This window comes from Uranotaenia lowii, chromosome 1 (assembly GCF_029784155.1).
Source record: "Uranotaenia lowii strain MFRU-FL chromosome 1, ASM2978415v1, whole genome shotgun sequence".
Lineage (NCBI taxonomy): Eukaryota > Metazoa > Arthropoda > Insecta > Diptera > Culicidae > Uranotaenia > Uranotaenia lowii.
This window is the reverse complement of record NC_073691.1, coordinates 10507342-10527254: the sequence shown is the minus strand read 5'-3', so window position 1 is coordinate 10527254 and position 19913 is coordinate 10507342. Positions and strand designations below refer to the sequence as shown.

Here is a 19913-nt window from a genome sequence, read left to right as displayed (position 1 = left end):
TGTCATTTCAAAATTGTCGAAATTCAGACATCGGAGTTTAATATATTATTTCAAATTTTGGATTACAGGATTCATACTTCAGCATTCTACAATTCTTTATCCAAAGTCAGAATTTGCATTTCAGCTGACAGATCATTTATGTTTTTTTTTCTGATTTCTGAATTAAACATACATTAAACATACAGAGAGAAAAAACCCTCGAAAATATGAAAAAGAAACCACCAATTATTATAAAAAAATCTCCAATGATCCCACTGAAAAAAAAAATCACACAAACACATAGTAGAAGAAATTTTTGCTAGTCAAAGAATTATTTACGCCTATATATATACTTACCTTTTTCATCTTCTAAACTGTTAGAAAACCAGAAAGTAACTCGAATATCAATCGATGTTTCCAGCATCATGCTTTTTCCAGATCCCGAACCAAAAATCTCTAACTGAATCACTAGAAACGGAAATAAAAAAGTTACACGATTTAGAACAGTTAATGCTGATCCAGTTTTCGAGAGAACAGAATAAAAAAAACTGCATTAAATATATTACTTATATGTATAATTTGTTATACATTGAAGAAAGAAAAGAAATGTATTTAAAATTTTATCTTAAAACCTTCTATCGATGAGATAAGGACTACAACGGAACATACGAAAAACTCTCTAAATCAATCCAGTTGAATCAAAATTTTGAAAATGGAGAAAAAAAATATATTAGATAAATCAACTATCACAAAATTTCACTTATGAGTATGTTATGAAGCTACGATTGATTTGAGGGAAAAATAAAACAAAATAAAAAAATTAAACTAGGTATTGAGTTCAGTTTTTATTTCCGAAAATTTTCGTGATAACATCATCTAAGGCTTCGAAATTTCTAAAAAATTCCAATCTTTAAAAAAGTGAACTTGTGTTATAAATTTCAGTTCCAAACTGTTATACGAATTTCAAATCAAACTCTAAAAGTTCATGGCTCAATCCAAACTTCCAAAAAGAGGGAATCATCCCTGAGGTAGTGCTCCGATTGCAGCACCACCTGGTGGGGAATGTAGATGTACTGGTTCTTTTCCACATGCTGACTTTTTCGCCGGGCCAAAATCTGCCGACTAAAGTCAACGGCTTTGCTTCTATCTTGGGGTTGATCTCGCAAAGTCAGCACTCCCTTCAAGGTGCAAGGCCATTCCAGCAGGTTATCGTAGTACCCGTTGACGACAATCAATCCAACAATAAGGTTCCGACCCCGCCAGGTTCCGATTCCGTTGAGACTTGCTTCCAGCTGTAAAGTATAACAGTTTGACCTTATGAAGCTTAGTTTTAAGACATTTAAAAAAAAACAACTCACCCTCAACGAATACCCAAAAGGTTTGTTGCAGAACAACGGACTCTGGATCATGATTTCATTTTCCTGGGACTCCCGGAAGCGCTTGTCGAATTGATCTATCCTCCAGATGAGGTGGCCCTCGGTATTGGCAATCGTTACCAGCTTTTCCTGATGCTGCAGATGAACCTGCAGATCGTCCAGCTTCTGTTTGGTGTAGTAGGTTTCGCGCCGGTACTTTTCCAGCGTCTTGTGGATCTTTTCTCGACTGTCTTCGGATTCGTTGACCCCGTTGAGCACACCCTTCAGTTCGTAGTCCAGCTTGGCCTGTTTGTCCAGTAGTTCTTGAACGACGAGGCGCATGGGATCTAGCTCGCCCTGCACGTCGAATAGTTGCCGACGGATTTCGTCCTGGAAGAACCTGGTTGTGAAATGTAGAATATATTAGAACTTTTCAACGGGCTACAATCAGCTACAACGCCATCTTCAATAAGCTATTTAGAACGGATAAGTTTTGAGGATACAGTACAAATTCCCTTTCAAGAACCCTTTTGTGAGAGTTTGTAACCTCCGTTTTGATAGTTTCGAGTAGTTTCGACTGACTATCGACTCATAACTTTTTTACCATTGGGTAAATATCAATCAAATTTAGCATACTTTTTCATTGATGTGTATTGTTTACATGCTGTCAAACTCGAAGTCGTGTTTTTCGCTGCAACGAAAATGAAGGTGAACCAACGCGAGTCGATGAGAGAACAATTTCTTTCCAAACACATGGAGTTTTTCTGGCCTGTCGCAAAAGCAGTTGGGAAAAATGTTGAACATTCACCCTTCAACTGTCTCCAGAGTGTTGAAGTGGTTCCAGGAGCAGTTGACGTTGGACCACGGCAAAGGAGCTGGAAGAAAACCGGAACCGGAGAACAAAAAGACGGGGGTACGTCTCAAGCCCTGATTTGGCTATAAAGATCGGCATGTCGCAGAGCTACGTCCAGAATGCAAAGAAGAGAGCTGGACTACATACATACAAGGTTCAGAACTTCCCCAACCTCGATGAGAAGCAACAATCGACAGGTGAAACTCGGGCACTTTTTTTAGGTACAAATTACATTTACATCAACAACTGTTCAAGACAACAAGAAAGATGTAAAGACTCAATAAATTACCTTATGAATTCCCGGGCCAGGAACGACTTGTTGATAGAAATGCAGTTTGATATCTTATGCTGTTTTGATATACTTTCCATATAAATACATTATAGAAAGATCGTATGATAGTTGAAAAAACAGCATTTACCTACCAAAGTGGAGGCAATACACATACATAATTTTTCATTTTTTTTTTCTTAAGCGACTAAAACTACACCAATTTGGCGTTATCTGACACAATATTCGTATCAATCGGAAGAATACAGGAGAGTGCAAGATTTTTTTTTCTCATAGCCTTCAAATCGTTGCCAGCGACAATTTTTTCCAGTTCTCTCATTGGTCAATACTACACGGTAAATTTAGATTATTCAGAGACTGAATAATTTCGGTTCAGCTGTCGCATTATGTATGAAGATGAAAACAACTGATTTGGAATCCATCAAAATTCTGAGTTGTTTTCATCTATTGACTTTCAAAGTCTGGAACTTAGCGAAGACGCATATGTTTTCGAACAAAATAGATGAAAACAACTCAGAGAGTTCCAAAACCAGTGTTGATTGTTTGGATGCGATGGTCGGAGACCAGTTGACGAAATAATAACAATAATCAAGGTGAGTGCAACTTTTAATTACATTTACTTTTGAGTTAGAAATTAAGTGGTGTCGAAAGGACAAATACAAAATTTAACAAATTTATCTTTTCTTCCAGAAATCTCTACGGAAGCCATCATTCACTTAACTGTAAGTATAATTTTTTCATAATTTTGAAATGTAAATGATTTTCACCAATGGTGTTTTCTTTTTCCTTGTCTTTTCAGATCAGGTCAAATTAGGCAGAGTGTGCTGGCGGGTTAGCGTATCAAGTGAAACAGCACGTAGATCCACCGGCTGGATGCGGTCAAATGGCCCGGTGGCACTAATTTTTTTGTGGTAAAAATAAAGCCGACCGGATAAAAATGTACGAATCCATCTTCTAAATACACCACACAATCATCTTTTTCTTTTTGAAATCAGAAATTCCATTTAAAACCGCTTCAAAATTTCATAAATTTTTGATTTTTTTTCATTCAGTCGATCCATGAACAAGCCTAAACCACCCTGAACAAAAACAACTCAGAATTCGCGAAAACCCCTACAACTCAGTTTTGAGTTATGCCGCTCTAATCAAAATTTGAGTTTTCCTAGTTTTGGCGAATTTTGAATTGTTTTCCTTCAAATCTGAGTCAAGGAGAATTAGAGTGTACTCAATCCTCGTCTGATTTTTAACCATCTGGATGCACTGCTGGTTACAGAGAGAACATGACGATGACTTTCTCACTGGAAGCCCGCGCGGGAGCAAAATCATTTCAAACTGACTACCGGGAGAATCACGCACGCTACTCGACTCGCTCGCTCGCTAGCCGACTGGCTGACTCCGTACACGCTTGTGACGAATGACGCGGTGTCGATTTAATTCATTCACACATCTCCCTCCTATCCCAAACAAAATAACATTATTAAAATTACTAAAAGACTTCTTTTTATAAAGTTTTTAAAAAAATGTGATAATGAAAACAGGGAGAAGTTACAGAACAATTATCACTATTTGAAATACCGATTCAAGAACACTCGTCTTCTTGGCTTCCGCCATGATTCCTATAAATAAATATCAGGCGGTAGGAGTAGCGAGAGAGAGTTATTTTCGACTGCCAGGAGTTTGGGAGTTCCTCCTCTATGAGTGGTACAGCTCTGCCTCTTTTGAGTCGCGCCTCAGGATCCGTCCGAAGCCTGATATATGTGAAGTAGGTATGAAGAGCTTACGCTCTTGTGCGTTGTCGATGTTTACCTGTCTTCAGAATAGGGGTAGGATTTATAGCGGCACGTTATCTAAATATACGGAAAAATTGTGCCTTAAGCGTCAATTGTTCCTCCCTAAATTAACATGAAACCACGTTGTATAAAATTTTTAAATCAACAGGAAACTCAAAATTACTGTTTAATCTGAAATACCACACATCATACTCTGTTCATCAAGGTCAATTTTGTTTTCCATAAAATGTGCATTTTGATCCAATTTATCCTCCTCCTGTGCTCACGCAGAGAAGATAGTTTCATACAGTAATGCATGAAGTATTGGTTATAGAATTTCTTCTCTGTGCTTTTGACAAAATTCGAACTAATGTACAGGAAACAATATTTGGTCAGTTATCCTGAATGAAACTGCAGCTGTCAAAGAAATAAACTCTCTTACTTTCTACTTGACTTGCTCTTTTTCATTTTTTTTTTACTTTAAATTTTATACAGGATTTTTGGTTTTGGCCGTTCTCTAGACTCGCCTAACTCTTTTCAATTATTTTTTTTTCATGCTGCTCTCTCGGCCCACCTGATTATTTATTTGAACAGATACCAAAGTTGTCCTCTTAAGACACTCTCCAGTTTATTCCTTAAATGAGGAAGCTGTCTTTACGAATTTTGTTTGTCAATGCAGTCCTGTAAACTCACTTTAAATTTTTAATAACACATTTGACCTGTTATCTCCTCTATGTGTACATTTGCTTTCTTCAAGCCTTCCTCTCGACACGCCATTTCCTAATTTCAAACTTTCTTCTCATCTTGCATCATAGTTGAATCTTATCTTAAGCTGTTTTCTTAACTCGCATGATTTCAAATTTATATGATATTGTGGTTGTCCTTATATGTGAACTTCCAGACTCGATCTTATCGCAAGCTGTTCTCTCAACTCGCTTCTAGCTCGACCAATTTCTTTTTATACAAATTCAAAGCTGTCTTCTCGACTCGCTTTAGATTTCTGATCATCAATTTGATAAGATACATATGTCCTCTCGACCCGCTCAATTTCCAATTATTTCTTTTTCAAGCTGCTTGATTTCCCACAAGATAAAACACTTAGACTGTCCTTCATTTCGCCTTCTGGTTTCAAGCTATCCTCTCAACCCGTTTGAAATTTCTATCGATACTTTCAGGCTGTTCTTTTAACTCGCATTTCAATTGCAAGCTATCCCCTCAATTTGCTTGAAGTTTCTATCGATACGTTCAGGCTGTCTTCTCTACTTGCCTTTCGATTTCAAGTTGTCCTCTCAACTAGTTTGAAAATTCAATCGATACTTTCAGGCTGTCCTCTCAACTCGCCTTTCGATTTCAAGCTGTCCTCTCAACTCGCTTGAAAATTCTATTTATACTTTCAGGCTGTCCTCTCAACTCGCCTTTCGAGTTCAAGCTGTCCTCTCAACTCGCTTGAAATTTCCATCGATTCTTTCAGGCTGTCCTCTCAACTCGCCTTTCGATTTCAAACTGTCCTCTCAACTCACTTGAAATTCCTATCGATACGTTCAGGCTGTCCACTCAACTCGCCTTTCGATTTCAAGCTGTCCTCTCAACTCGCTTGAAATTGTGAACATGATCAAGCTGTCCTCTCGACTCGCTTAGTCTGTCATATTCATTTTTATTTCAGCCCAATTAATTTTTCTTATCGATTTTTGTTTCGGCGTTATTTCAATACCCGATTATTTCCACTAATAGTAATTTATCATATACGGCACTATATTTTCCTTTTTCCTTCATTTCAACTTGTCACAATATACATTTCACATCATTTACTCATTTATCAGTTTTTTCCTCAAACGGGTTATTAATGAACTGTTTGATTTTTAATCAAGTTCGATGACAATTAATTAAACGTGAATCTTTCATCGCGTTTGTTTACCTTTTTCGGTTCGATTTTTTTTTATAACTTCTCGTCTTATAAGGTTAACAAAAAATTACCGGTCACGGTCGCCAAATGTGCAGACCGGTCCGGAGCTCCGAAGCCCGGAAGCAGAACCGGGGAGTCAACTGTTCACGAACTACCGGGAGTATCACGCACGCTACTTGACTCGCTCGCTCGCTAGCCGACTGGCTGACTGCGTACACGCTTGTGACGAATGACGTGGTGTCGATTTAATTCATTCACACAAAACTGATACTCTCTACTTCTTCGTAAATTTTCCATCTTTATTTCTTCAAATTTAACCATTCAAAACTAATGATAAAACATCTTAGAGCAAGTGTTCTTGTGCTGGGAAAAAGTGGTAGAAATTTTGACACTTGTAGCATATTTTGAAAACTTTACTATGCAAAATACGGCAACAATAGAAACAGTGTTGAAAAAAAAATTGACGGTCGCAGATCGTGAAAACAATGGTGAACTTGCTCTTATTTGACAAAGGACTTAGTAGGCTTTCCTTTATTAATGTTTTTTTCACACTCACCTGATTGTATTATGATGATCCTCCAGCACCATATCAACGGTCTGAAGCTTCCCATCGATCTCCTCGATGGCATAGCGATTCCTTTCGAGACTTTTAAGGGTGGCCTGGTCGATGGATTTTCTCTGGACGGCCGCATAGTCACCGCTGTCCAACGTCGTCGCCGCTGTCGATTCTTGTCGTTGCAGATGTTGCTGTTGCTGCCGAAGCTGCAAATTTTCCAGCTCCGACTGCAGATGGTTCAATCGGCTTTCCATCATCACCATTTTGGCGTCTTTGACTAGTTGGGTTCGTGCTTCCGACTGTTGTTGGTTTCGACTGTCCTCAGAAGCTTCGTTGATTTTCTGCTGCTCCGAAAGTTTCTCCAAATCAACTTCTACTTGATTGAACCGGGTAGTCAGCTCCAGACGCCAGGTGTTCAACTCCTGAAAAAATTGAGAGTTCAAATTTTGTGTTTAGAAAACTTTGAAAAACAAACTCACCTCAAACAGTTTGACTGCTTTGCTTATGTCGAGCTTACAAAGGCTAATGTCGACGCATCGACTTTCGGTTTCTTCGTTGATACACTTCTTCAATCCGTTGAGGACTTCACCAACTTTCTTGGTCCATTCGTCGACCAGTTGGGTGCGTTTCTTCATCTGACCCAAATCCGTGATCAACGCCAGTCGTTGCCGGATTTCTTCGTTTAAAGTGCCCCGCAAGGCATAGATTTCCTGTTCTAACTCTAGAATCTTATCGGATGGTAGTTTCGGGAAGAACTCAACCTGTTTGCCAGTTGAGGACGATTTCGAGTGACCATTTTCTTGAGGTTCATCTGGTTCACCTTCGCCAAAACCTTCCGGACAACGGTTCAGATGTCGATCCATTTCCTTACGTGGTACACGAACTTTGCAGGGATGATTAGGACACTTTTCCACGATCTTTCCGCAGCTGGTAATGTGCGCCTGTATCAGTAGGTAACATTTGGTCAAATATTTTTGGGGTTTTGGTCCCATAGAGTCATACAACATGAATCAGATTAGGAAAGGTGTTATCTTATCAGATTCGCCTCCATAAGCAGTAGAGGTTTCATGATTGAAGCATGGTTGGACATTGAAAAGATGTCGACAAACGTCTGTCGACCTTCAATGTCAACAAGCTGTGAACAATTTACCGAACACGAATGTCAATGACACACTTCAGTTAAAAAAAAATCTAAACACAACCGGTACCAATTCCAATCAGCGTCAATTTGTTCTAGCGCCAGGAAAGTGAGTAATGTTTACATTGTGACTCTTATCGACAAACAGAGTTACCTGCTGCTTCAAGGAAAGTAGCATCGAAAAAAAAATACCGATAAGAAACGCGTATCGTAGAACGCCACATGACGCGTCTCGCGCAAAACGGCCTACTTAGCCGGCTTGCTTTATTGCCACACATTGGGGTACACACACGATAAGATAACTATTCTATCTGACCAAGGCCTGCTTCTCGTTTTGCTTAAGCCAAAAAAACACTGATCGAGGTAGAAAAACAAACACATAACAGACTACTGTAACAACTATGATTAAAATTCTGTAGAATTATCCCTTGGTTTGTCCAATTTGTGATTGGAATAAATAAAATTGAATTATTAACATTCATATTGCCAATTTCTATTTTCTGTTGAATTCCACTCGCTAAAAGTAAATTTTAATTAAAATCATTTCCAGTTTACATAACCTCACCTCAATGTCGGCGCTTTCGAACCATTCGTTGCAATAATAGCAGGAGGTTTTGCTAAATTTGATTTTCGTCGACATTTCTAGTTCTATAAACACTGGAATTCTGTTCCAGAACTTAAGATTAATAACCTTGAGACAAACAGAAGGTAATTTTTTAAATGGGAAAGGCGCGTGTCCCGTTCTATGAACCGCGAGGCGCGAATCGGCGGCCCTTACTGGAGAATTGTTATCGCAGTTTTGGTCCGTCCGGAGAGAATTGCCAGAGCTCGACTTTTTAGATAAGAAAAGCTACGCAATGCCTGGTAGATTGTGGTGGAATGGCGCTAGCTTTGATATTCAAGTGACTTACAGTGCCATCTTTCATTTATTAGACAAAAATAGCATCAGTCTAAATTTTCTACAATTTTCCAAATCAGCATCCCAATTAAAATGCAATACTTCTAGGAATCGAAACTTTAAATCCTGTCAATTGCAGGAGGCTGTGTCACTTCATACATAGCACTGAATTCTGGTGATGATTTGCCCCGAGGTTAGCCAGGAAAACAGCAAACAAATAAACGAACAGTTGTCATCTTACCGGGAAAAATACCACACTATCAAAGCAACCGGGGTGATTTCTTTGATGTGGATCGGTTTGAAATCGGTGTCATCTCACAGATGAACTGTAATCAAAATGAGCATCGTTAACTGTTGGAGAATATTTTTTATTTATAGAATGCATAACCTGAAATTTTCGCTCCGTGAAAAAGTCGTTCTACCTGAGGAAGAAAAAAGTTTAAACAAGGAAAAAACCGTACCGAATCCAGTTGAAAATAACTGCAAAGTTGTACAAAACTGAGAAGTGTGCTTTTGAAAAAAAAAAAACTTCAGGATGTGGGAAAGAATCAGCTTCAGAAACCTCGGTTTCTGACTCCTACCAACTTAAGATGTACGGTTCCGAATCAGTGAAGAATATGTTCTGTGAGATCCAACCTATTTTCACGATTTTAGACTTTTGCATTGTATGATTGTAATATAAAGTTATTGCATTTGAAGTTTTTGATAGGGAACTCCACGCTTTATTCCTCCCTTTGTTCCAATATCTTTTGAGGTATTTACCACATAAAGGGTGATACGGTCAAAATTTGGTCAAGGAAAAACGCGTGTAAATCGGTGAAATCGTTTATTTTAAAAATCAAATTAAATTTCTTATTCAAGTTTACTTAGTATAAAATTCAGGAAAAATGTTCAGTTAGGCTTCCGCTTTTCCAAATCCGAATTGCCAGGCCTTACGCTTAACCCCTGCCATCAGATTTTGTACAGCAACCTTGTCCACCTTCTTCGCCGCAGAAAGCCAGTTTGCCATGAACTGCTGCTCGTCCTTAGCAGTTTTTTTGGTCTTCTTTAGGTTCCGCTTGACAATAGCCCAGTATTTCTCAATTGGGCGGAGCCCTGGCGTGTTGGGAGGGTTCTTGTCCTTGGGAACCACCTGCACGCTGTTGGCGGCGTACCACTCCATGGCCTTTTTACCGTAATTGCAAGATGCCAAATCTGGCCAAAACAGTAGCCGTGTTTCTTCAGGAAAGGCAGCAGACGTTTATTCAAACACTCTTTCAAGTAAATTTCTTGGTTGACGGTCCCGGAAGCTATAAAAATGCTGCTTTTCAAGCCACAGGTACAGATGGCTTGCCAAACCAGATATTTCTTCGCGAACATTGACAGTTTCATGTGCTTGAAAATATCTGCTACCTTCTCTTGCCGTATAAAACTCTTGTCCCGGAAGCTGCTTGTAGTCGGCTTTGACGTAGGATTCGTCGTCCATTACCACGCAGTCAAACTTCGTCAGCATCGTCGTGTACAGCCTCCGGGATCGCGCTTTGGCCGTCGTATTTTGTTTATCATCGCGATTTGGAGTCACTACCTTCTCCGGCTCGTTTTTTGGCTCGATGCACGGTTGTAGACGATACACCTAGCTTATTTGCGGCATCTCGGAGAGAGAGGTTAGGGTTTCGCTTGAAACTACCGGCAACTCTCTTTGTCGTCTCAGCGGCTTCCGGTTTAAGATTTTCCCCCCGATCCAGACTTCCTGGCTGTCGACAAACATTACCCAAACACTTTAAAAACATTTGTAACGGTTGATTTGGCTACTTTTAGCGATTTTGACATCTTGGCGTGCGAGTAGCTCGGCTTTTCGCGATGCGCGAGCAAAATTTTGATACGCTGCTCTTTCCTTGGACGGCATTTTGACAACTGAAGAGTGAATTCCAAAATCAAAAGAGGAGCAACATTCTACACACACACACCTTCAAATGAGGGGTGTTCAGGTTTTCTTAATGCAAAATTGAAAGAAATACGTCAAGTTGATATTGACGAAATTTTGACCGTATCACCCTTAAGTTGGCCTGGCCGTGGTGGTCTCTGCAATTCATATTAAAATGTAACATAAATTACACTGAAAGAAAAAAGGTTGAAGCTTCATGGCTGCATACTGATGGCGTGCTGGGCTGTCGACGGCTTTGAAGGCTGCATTGCCTCGAGTTTTTAGAAAACTACATTTACTCGCGACAAATCTTTACTACCTCGATGTAAGTGTTATCCGACGCTTTCAGTCGTGAAGAAAAAAAAATGTTTTTAGGACTTCAATTGTACAGGCCCTAATTAAAACGACTGAGGCGAGCAGAATATTTGGCCTGTAGCCTCTATAGAAAAAAAAAACATTAAAATATAACCTGAACCCGAAGATTATCATCGCTTAAACGGGTAAAACTATTTTATTACAGATTTGACTGATGTTGTTGCTTATGCTTATGCTTATATTACATACACAGCCAGATCTTGTCAGCATCCCGGTGAGTGATAGAAGTACATTTACTACCCATCTTATCTCGGCCGGGCCCACTGTGCAGTATTGGACGTAGAGACAACTGGAAAAAAGGGAGAACAGTACCTTACATTTCCAGGTTTATAAAAAGTTTTAAATATTCACGTTGGAATCACATTAGCTAAAATTTACTGAGCTCTCTGATGGTGGCTTTTGAGAGTTTATCCTTCTGAGGATGGAAATGAGGTTTTTCTGCTCATAAATCCAAAACATTGCGGTGTAAATTGAATCAATTTATAAATAGTAATTGTATCATATCTGTATTCAACGTTTACCTGAATACGAAAATATTGTAACACAACAGTTCCTGTAGTAGTCATAAAACGATAAGAAACAGCGTAAAAAAACTTTTAGAAAATGATACCTGAAACCATAAAAAACATTGCACTTATCTTGAATTCCAAAACGACGGTCTGTTGAATATGGCGTTAAGTTATGTTACTGTTTAAAACTGTTAAAACCTTTATATGGAGGAACTGTACTACAAACAGTTTAAATAACGTCCAGAAACCGCTATTGGAAAACGTAATCAGACAACTAAACTGTTAATATTACAGTTTTTTGAAGAGTAATCTTTTATCAAAACAGTAACAGTAATAATTATCAAACGATTCAAAATAAGGTTTTTTCCAACGTTATCCAGAACCGTACGTCAATGGCGGTCTCACACACACATATAAGGGAATGTTTTGGAAATTTTCGGATGTTTGATATCAATTCAACTTTCTTCACATAATCTTTATCTTTATTACACTTGGTTTACTTACAAATGGTGAAAATTCAAAACCTGTTGATACCGCATAGTTTGATGATTCTTGCAGAAAGATCCTACCCGGCTATGGACATATCATATGGATTCTCGTAGCTCCAGCGCTACGGAATGCTGGGAAGCCATCGTCACCCGGGTGATGAATGGACGAGGAAGCTGAAATTAATGTATGAATCATTACTCTTTTTGACATATAAAGAATTTATTACGTTATGTAATTATTTCCGGTAGCTTCGGCAGAACGAGCCAGCCAGTATAGAATCCCGCGATTTCGAAGGAGCGAAAATTGATGTTGTTTTTTTGTGTTTATTTTCCAGTTGTCGACAGTGGTGCCGACTTGACCGATTTTTAAAAATTTTACCGATATGAAACTAAAATGTGAAATTTAAAAAAAAAATCTAACTCTTATGTTTTAAAGTCGGCTTTTTGCATTCATGCTACACACACTGCTTGAGTGACCGCGCAAATGGTTTGAATAAAATCGGTCGGAGTCTAAATATTTTGTACATACTCCCCTCTGTGGCATGGTGTTTGATGTTGCTTGTACAAAATCCAAGCCATTTACTCAGCCCCAGCCGGGTGGAGGTGTTTTTTTGTTGTTGTTTTTGCTGTTTTTGCCAGCCATCGTTTTGTGTTCGCGTGAAATTTGTTTGTATCGTGTGTGGGCGAACATAGATCAAACAATCGTCGTGGAATCATCGAATTTGCCTACGCCATTTGTGTAGTCTATGGCCCGCGTAAGTCAATGAATTAGTAAAAAATACTTTTATAATATTCTTACATAATGAGCGTTCTTGAAATCATCTTGTAAAGCCGATGACATAGTGAGAGCGAATTGGCGAACGTGATCAATGCGAACTCAAGCGGTGGAACAAATCGGCATCTCCTTTGTCGCATTGAATGTCAGGTTTAAGCGATTCACATACATTTCCATCAAATGTGGTTCGCCGCATCAATTCGCATCGCATCGCGTGCATGTCATCGGCCTAAATCTTGAGCTGAACTTCTAATAGTAAAAATATTAAATTATTTTCATAAATGTGTACTTATTTTGTACAAAACCAACTGGCATCTCTGACCGGGCGTTTCGTTGATTTTGACGTGCGAGTATGACAGAAGGATAAACGGTTTATTCAACGGTCCGAGTTCAGTTTTAAGATTAATGAAAAATTCTAGGAAATCGTTCATATCATTCTATCACCTTTCCAGATACCATAACACGTTTTCACATGAACGTTCATATTTCGTTTGTTATCGTTGGCGAAGTAAAGTTTAGAAGAACAGCTACGTTTACTGATACAATCACTATTTCTGAAACCGTAGATGTATCGTAGCTACTGTTTGAAATACGGTTTTTTAGTATGCGGGTAGCCAAACCACATGTTTCGGATTTTTGTGCACCACCATTTCTGATAATTGACCTTGGATTTAGCGCATATACTCGCTCTTGAAAATAAATGTTGAAAGAGCAGAGAAACAAATTAGTACCATCACAAAATCGTTTGAAATAACCTCATTCAAAAGATTTTGCAGGTGAAAGTTTTGAACATCGATATCATCAATTAAAAGTTTGTGACTTTAACCACACATCTATGGCTGACACAGCAACCCGAACAATTCAAATGTGTCGTCATAGCAACGAATCATAAAGAAAAATAAAATCCATATTTTTCAAAAATATTCCTCTGATTTACCTTTCGTAAAGAAAACTTTGGCGAACATAGCAAATTTCAAACTTGGAACAAGATTTATAAAACGAGCATATGAACAAACTGTCAGGTTCCAAGGCGTAACATCATTTGAAGAATCCTTTTATTTGTGCGACGATTTCGTGCAAATTCTTATGCGCATCTTTCTTAACTTCCTGCCACATGTTTTAAAAATACAATAGTAATTTCAACACATTATTATAAATTAGTAGGTTTCATTATAAAAAAACTCACCTGTGCTCCCCGCTAAATGCTCAGCATTCTCAGGTACAAACTTCCGGATTGGAACATCAGTTCAGCATAAATAAATAAGGAGGAACTCACCAATTGTTGAAGTAGAAAGTGGATTTCCTTTTGCAGCGATGTCCACTGCTGGAGGTAAATTAAGTCAACGGAGAAACGGATCGGGCACTTACAATGGAACATGAAATTATTGATCACTATGCTTTGTCCGCTAATCCCAAGAAAAATTCAGCGAAAAACAAACACGTGCGATACCAACAAGCCAACGCCTACTGCCCTCTTACAGATTTCTCTGATGTTGTTATCATTTAACTACAAATTCAATTATAATTTGAAAAGTTTTTTGAAAACCAATACAATTCAGAACAGTTTGAAGACCTTTTTTTAAGTCAGGACAATTTAAGATTTTTGAAAAAGGACGACTTTTCGAAAGTCATTACAAATCCTGAAAAATAAAGACATCTGCACCTCCAGGTGTGAAAAAATATCGTAAAAAGGCACATAAATTTAAAAATTTCTTTTTCTCAATTATTGAAATTAGTTCTCATCGATATTGAAATTCAGAAATATTTTGCTACGCTACATGTTGTTCTTTCGTAGCCGAAAGGTCATTTGCTTTTCTTCTAGCTAAAGAAGCTAAGCTTTTCGAGAAACAATACTGATATCGCAATGTTCATGAAAAAATCTAACGGGGGTTTAGAAAAAAAAATTATTGCGTGAACATATCTTTGTTTTTCTATTCAGGTTTTTATTTACATTTCAAAATTATGACTCAATTTGTAAATTGTTTGTTTAAATAGAATTCACACGTATTAGAAGTAGATTTATCGCGGTTATCGAGGATGGAGAGTTAAGAGCCACAATCCAAAGTACAGATAGCGATGGAAATTGTCATCATAAAAAAAAAACTCAGACACAACAGAAAAATTTCCAAATCCGACATAAATTCTTAGTTCACATACCAACATTTCAAAATACACATCAACTACTTGCTTAAGTTTTGCAACATGTAATAATAATATAATAAAGACTAGCTTTTCCCGTACGAGAGATTCGGAAAATTTCCACTATCGATCAACTTATAACTATTAATAAAAGTTTGGCATCTGGTAGCTTTGTTTTTGTTTTCATTTTTGCGTAACATGTTTTGACTGTTTGGTTTTTTTTTTGGTTTCATTTAATGAATATATTGTCTTATTCACAAAAGTGGTTGTTTGTTTTAACATTATTTCATAAATCAGTTTGTGTCACTCTTTTTAGTCATTTAGAGACAGTTTGTTTTTGTTTTCATTTAACCTACTTAAAACAGTGATTCTAGTAGTGAGCATAAGTTTTCGTTATCCAGCCTGTTTAGTCCCAAATATTAGATCGATTTATCTCGATTTGAGATAAATAAAAAAATCTACACATCAACGCAGCAGGCCACCGCTTTTGTCGAATACACAAGCTACCTTATTTATTTTTTTTACCTTCGTTCAAATACAAAATCATCGTTTCGTTACCAAAATCTAAGCCTACTTCGATCATCTATTGAGCGCCACAAAATACTAAAAACGTTCCAAAGTTCGGCACCAATGCAGCGTGCTCAACATTTACATCCGGCTCTTCCGCCACCCACCTGATCCGGTTTGTCTCCTGTCGCCTCGTGCCCATTCCCATTGAGTCGAATCGCTCCGCTCGTATCCTTGGTATCGACGAAAAGCTTCGGCAGACCCCTCCGGGCCTGAATCGTCGTACTGAGGACAACCGTTTCGATCCGTTTCATGACCTTGTCCAGCAGCAGCTCAATGGCCTCCTTCACGTTATGTCCGGTGAATGCACTCGTCTCGATATAATCGATATGGTACTTGTCCGCCAGGCTTTTGGCCCTCGTTTCGCTAATCACCCGCTTGTGGTCCAGATCGGCCTTGTTGCCACACAGCACTATGTCCGGGTCGTCGCAGTAGGCGTGCAACCGCAGCTGTTCCATCCAGTTCTGCACGTCCAGGAAGCTCTGCTCGTTTGTGATGTCGAAGATCAGAATGAAGCCCATCGAGTCCCGGTAGAAAGCCGTCGTCAAACTGCGGAAACGTTCCTGCCCGGCCGTGTCCCAGAGCTGCATATGCACTCGATGGTTGATTCCATTTGAATTGTACAGCTGAGAAACAGGAAAAAAAAGTATTGTCAACAACTCTGTCCTTCATTAAGTTGGTCAGAAATCAAATCCGTAAATAACTCAGAAATGTTAAAATTGTCAAAATTGTCAAAATTGTCAAAATTGTCAAAATTGTCAAAATTGTCAACATTGTCAAAATTGTCAAAATTGTCAAAATTGTCAAAATTGTCAAAATTGTCAAAATTGTCAAAATTGTCAAAATTGTCAAAATTGTCAAAATTGTCAAAATTGTCAAAATTGTCAAAATTGTCAAAATTGTCAAAATTGTCAAAATTGTCAAAATTGTCAAAATTGTCAAAATTGTCAAAATTGTCAAAATTGTCAAAATTGTCAAAATTGTCAAAATTGTCAAAATTGTCAAAATTGTCAAAATTGTCAAAATTGTCAAAATTGTCAAAATTGTCAAAATTGTTAAAATTGTCAAAATTGTCAAAATTGTCAAAATTGCCAAAATTGTCAAAATTGTCAAAATTGTCAAAATTGACAAAATTGACAAAATTGTCAAAATTGTCAAAAGTGTAAAAATTGTCAAAATTGTCAAAATTGTCAAAATTGTCAAAATTGTCAAAATTGTAAAAACTGTCAAAATTGTCCAAATAGTCAAAATTGTCAAAATTATCAAAATTGTCAAAATTGTCAAAATTGTCAAAATTGTCAAAATTGTCAAAATTGTCAAAATTGTCAAAATTGTCAAAATTGTCAAAATTGTCAAAATTGTCAAAATTGTCAAAATTGTCAAAATTGTCAAAATTGTCAAAATTGTCAAAATTGTCAAAATTGTCAAAATTGTCAAAATTGTCAAAATTGTCAAAATTGTCAAAATTGTCAAAATTGTCAAAATTGTCAAAATTGTCAAAATTGTCAAAATTGTCAAAATTGTCAAAATTGTCAAAATTGTCAAAATTGTCAAAATTGTCAAAATTGTCAAAATTGTCAAAATTGTCAAAATTGTCAAAATTGTCAAAATTGTCAAAATTGTCAAAATTGTCAAAATTGTCAAAATTGTCAAAATTGTCAAAATTGTCAAAATTGTCAAAATTGTCAAAATTGTCAAAATTGTCAAAATGTCAAAATTGTCAAAATGGTCCAAATTGTCAAAATTGTCAAAATTGTCAAAATTGTCAAAATTGTCAAAATTGTCAAAATTGTCAAAATTGTCAAAATTGTCAAAATTGTCAAAATTGTCAAAATTGTCAAAATTGTCAAAATTGTCAAAATTGTCAAAATTGTCAAAATTGTCAAAATTGTCAAAATTGTCAAAATTGTCAAAATTGTCAAAATTGTCAAAATTGTCAAAATTGTCAAAATTGTCAAAATTGTCAAAATTGTCAAAATTGTCAAAATTGTCAAAATTGTCAAAATTGTCAAAATTGTCAAAATTGTCAAAATTGTCAAAATTGTCAAAATTGTCAAAATTGTCAAAATTGTCAAAATTGTCAAAATTGTCAAAATTGTCCAAATTGTCAAAATTGTCAAAATTGTCAAAATTGTCAAAATTGTCAAAATTGTCAAAATTGTCAAAATTGTCAAAATTGTCAAAATTGTCAAAATTGTCAAAATTGTCAAAATTGTCAAAATTGTCAAAATTGTCAAAATTGTCAAAATTGTCAAAATTGTCAAAATTGTCAAAATTGTCAAAATTGTCAAAATTGTCAAAATTGTCAAAATTGTCAAAATTGTCAAAATTGTCAAAATTGTCAAAATTGTCAAAATTGTCAAAATTGTCAAAATTGTCAAAATTGTCAAAATTGTCAAAATTGTCAAAATTGTCAAAATGTCAAAATTGTCAAAATGGTCCAAATTGTCAAAATTATCAAAATTGTCAAAATTGTCAAAATTGTCAAAATTGTCAAAATTGTAAAAATTGTCAAAATTGTCAAAATTGTCAAAATTGTCCAAATTGTCAAAATAGTAAAATTTTCAAAATTGTCGAAATTGTCAAAATTGTCGAAATTGTCAAAATTGTCAAAATTTTTTGAAATTGTCAAAATTGTTCAGATTTCAGATTTCAGATTTCGGAATCAAGTTGCTGAAGATTGCGAAAAATTGCCAGAAAACTATCAAAAACTGACCACTCGCTTCTCGCGAAAATCGATGCCAACTGTCGAGATGAATTTGGTGTGAAACACTCCATCTGTGTACTGATAAAGGAAGCTAGTTTTTCCGACGCCTGAATCGCCGACGGCCAGGAACTTTATCAGATAGTCGTAATCAATCGAAGCCATGGCGATGCTGCAGTTCTTCGGTCAGTCTACCGGGGCTCTGCAAAAATAGAATAGGATAGGATTGAGGATTAGGAATTTGTAATAAAGGTTTTTTTTATCGTTGCTCACATTTGATAAAGTCAGAAAAAAAGAAATTAAAAGAACGTGGATAATCCAGAAATCCTGCATTGGAAAAATATCCGATTACCTAAAATACGATCAGCAAAAAAATTAAAGCAAACCGAATCAAACGATTCAAGGAATTTGTAATTAAATATCAATCGTGTGTGCTTATGAAAAAAAATCCAATTACAATTCAATCGTATGCCTGAATTGAGTCAGTCTCCTGCTGACCGTGCAAAGCATAAATTCATGTTCAGCTCATTAATGTGGCATTACCGAATGAATGGACTGAACGTCTCTCTCTCTCTCTCGATTCAAGGAAAATTCCCAACAGTTTGTTGTCACCCGATGATTGTCTTCACTACTTTCCATTCCAGTCGAGCCAATCATGTGGCACTTTGCGAATCAATGAAGACCAATAGCACCACACATTTGATACCATTCTATCGAGGGGAGAGGCAAAACCGTAACGAGGAAATGAAATGTCCCGACGAGAGGAAATTAAGGAATCTAACAATTAAACCCTGCATGTGATCTCGTTCTCGGAATAACGGATATTCATAAAGCCGGAAATGTGGATGGCATTCCTCCTTATAGAGGCTGCCCGGGTTAGGTTTTCTATGTTTGTTATCGGTAGATTTCTAGTTCAATTTCCAAAATAAACAAAATCAATTATTTTGCCTATTTGATCAGCAGCTACATCTACATATTCATTCCCGAGATTGCGTAGCTTAACAAAAATTCTGAGGAAAAACAATATATCCACGTTGTTGAAATTGAAAAGACTTTTTTTTTTAATAATTGGACTTTTATAGATGCAACATTTAAATCAAAAAGTATTCACAAAAAATTGTTTTTCTCCCTTTGTTTACTTTAAGAAGATGTACACTGTCGGACAATAGAATAGGACCGCTGTAATGCAAAATATTCAAATCACCTTTAAACTGCCAATTCAAATATAATAATATGGGACACCTAGCGGCAAGCACTCATTGTAGTATGCCAACTTTGTATACTGCACGTTTGTTGCAATCAAAGCAACCCGTTTGTTCTACTCGACCAGAAAGCTGTCAGAGGGTGAAAAGAATCGCGCCATAAAATAAGACCAGCTCATCGGTTCGGCTGTTCCGGCATTTTCAGCGCTCTAGATTTGAAGAAAAGGTGTTGTTTTCGGTGTTGTTTGTCCATTTTCGTATCCTGGTAAGTATTTCCCATAAAATTAATCATGTAAATCATGAAAACAAACAAAAACTAAATGGTGCCGATGCACCACTTCCATTGGGTCGGTCCGGAAAAGGAGAAACTATGGAGAAATGTGCTGTGGTCGGTTGAGACCAAAGTTAACCTCATCGGCTCGAACGGAAAGATTTGGGTCCATCGCCCACTCGGCTGTGCGTATATGCCCCAGTATACAAATAAAACATTCAAACATGGAGGAGGTAGCAT

The 19913-nt window shown here is 37.0% G+C and overlaps 2 protein-coding genes and 1 long non-coding RNA gene across 5 annotated transcripts in view; all 3 read right to left on the bottom strand.

The window, feature by feature from the left end:
* Positions 1 to 836: 836 nt before the first annotated feature.
* On the bottom strand, positions 837 to 8624 carry LOC129754753 (uncharacterized). The gene is made up of 5 exons (XM_055750969.1): positions 8408 to 8624; positions 7184 to 7645; positions 6705 to 7126; positions 1338 to 1734; positions 837 to 1271 (listed from the first exon to the last, which is right to left on the bottom strand). Exons 1-5 carry the CDS (start codon positions 8480 to 8482, stop codon positions 963 to 965), a joined length of 1665 nt encoding a protein of 554 aa, XP_055606944.1. The 5' UTR covers positions 8483 to 8624; the 3' UTR covers positions 837 to 962.
* A 3363-nt stretch (positions 8625 to 11987) lies between these two features.
* LOC129752998 (uncharacterized) lies at positions 11988 to 12353 on the bottom strand. The gene is made up of 2 exons (XR_008738906.1): positions 12243 to 12353; positions 11988 to 12189 (listed from the first exon to the last, which is right to left on the bottom strand). It is a non-coding gene; the product is annotated as an uncharacterized LOC129752998 (long non-coding RNA).
* A 2571-nt stretch (positions 12354 to 14924) lies between these two features.
* Positions 14925 to 19913, bottom strand: part of LOC129739724 (ras-related protein Rab-27A) — a 75466-nt gene continuing 70477 nt past the window's right edge. For all 3 annotated transcript variants that reach the window (XM_055731229.1, XM_055731231.1, XM_055731230.1), the window contains exons 2-3: positions 18213 to 18402; positions 14925 to 16122 (exon numbers count right to left, since the gene is read on the bottom strand). In XM_055731229.1, the coding sequence (XP_055587204.1) occupies positions 15571 to 16122; positions 18213 to 18365 (705 nt within the window). In that variant the 5' untranslated portion in view covers positions 18366 to 18402 and the 3' untranslated portion in view covers positions 14925 to 15570. The remainder of the gene's footprint in view (positions 16123 to 18212; positions 18403 to 19913) is intronic.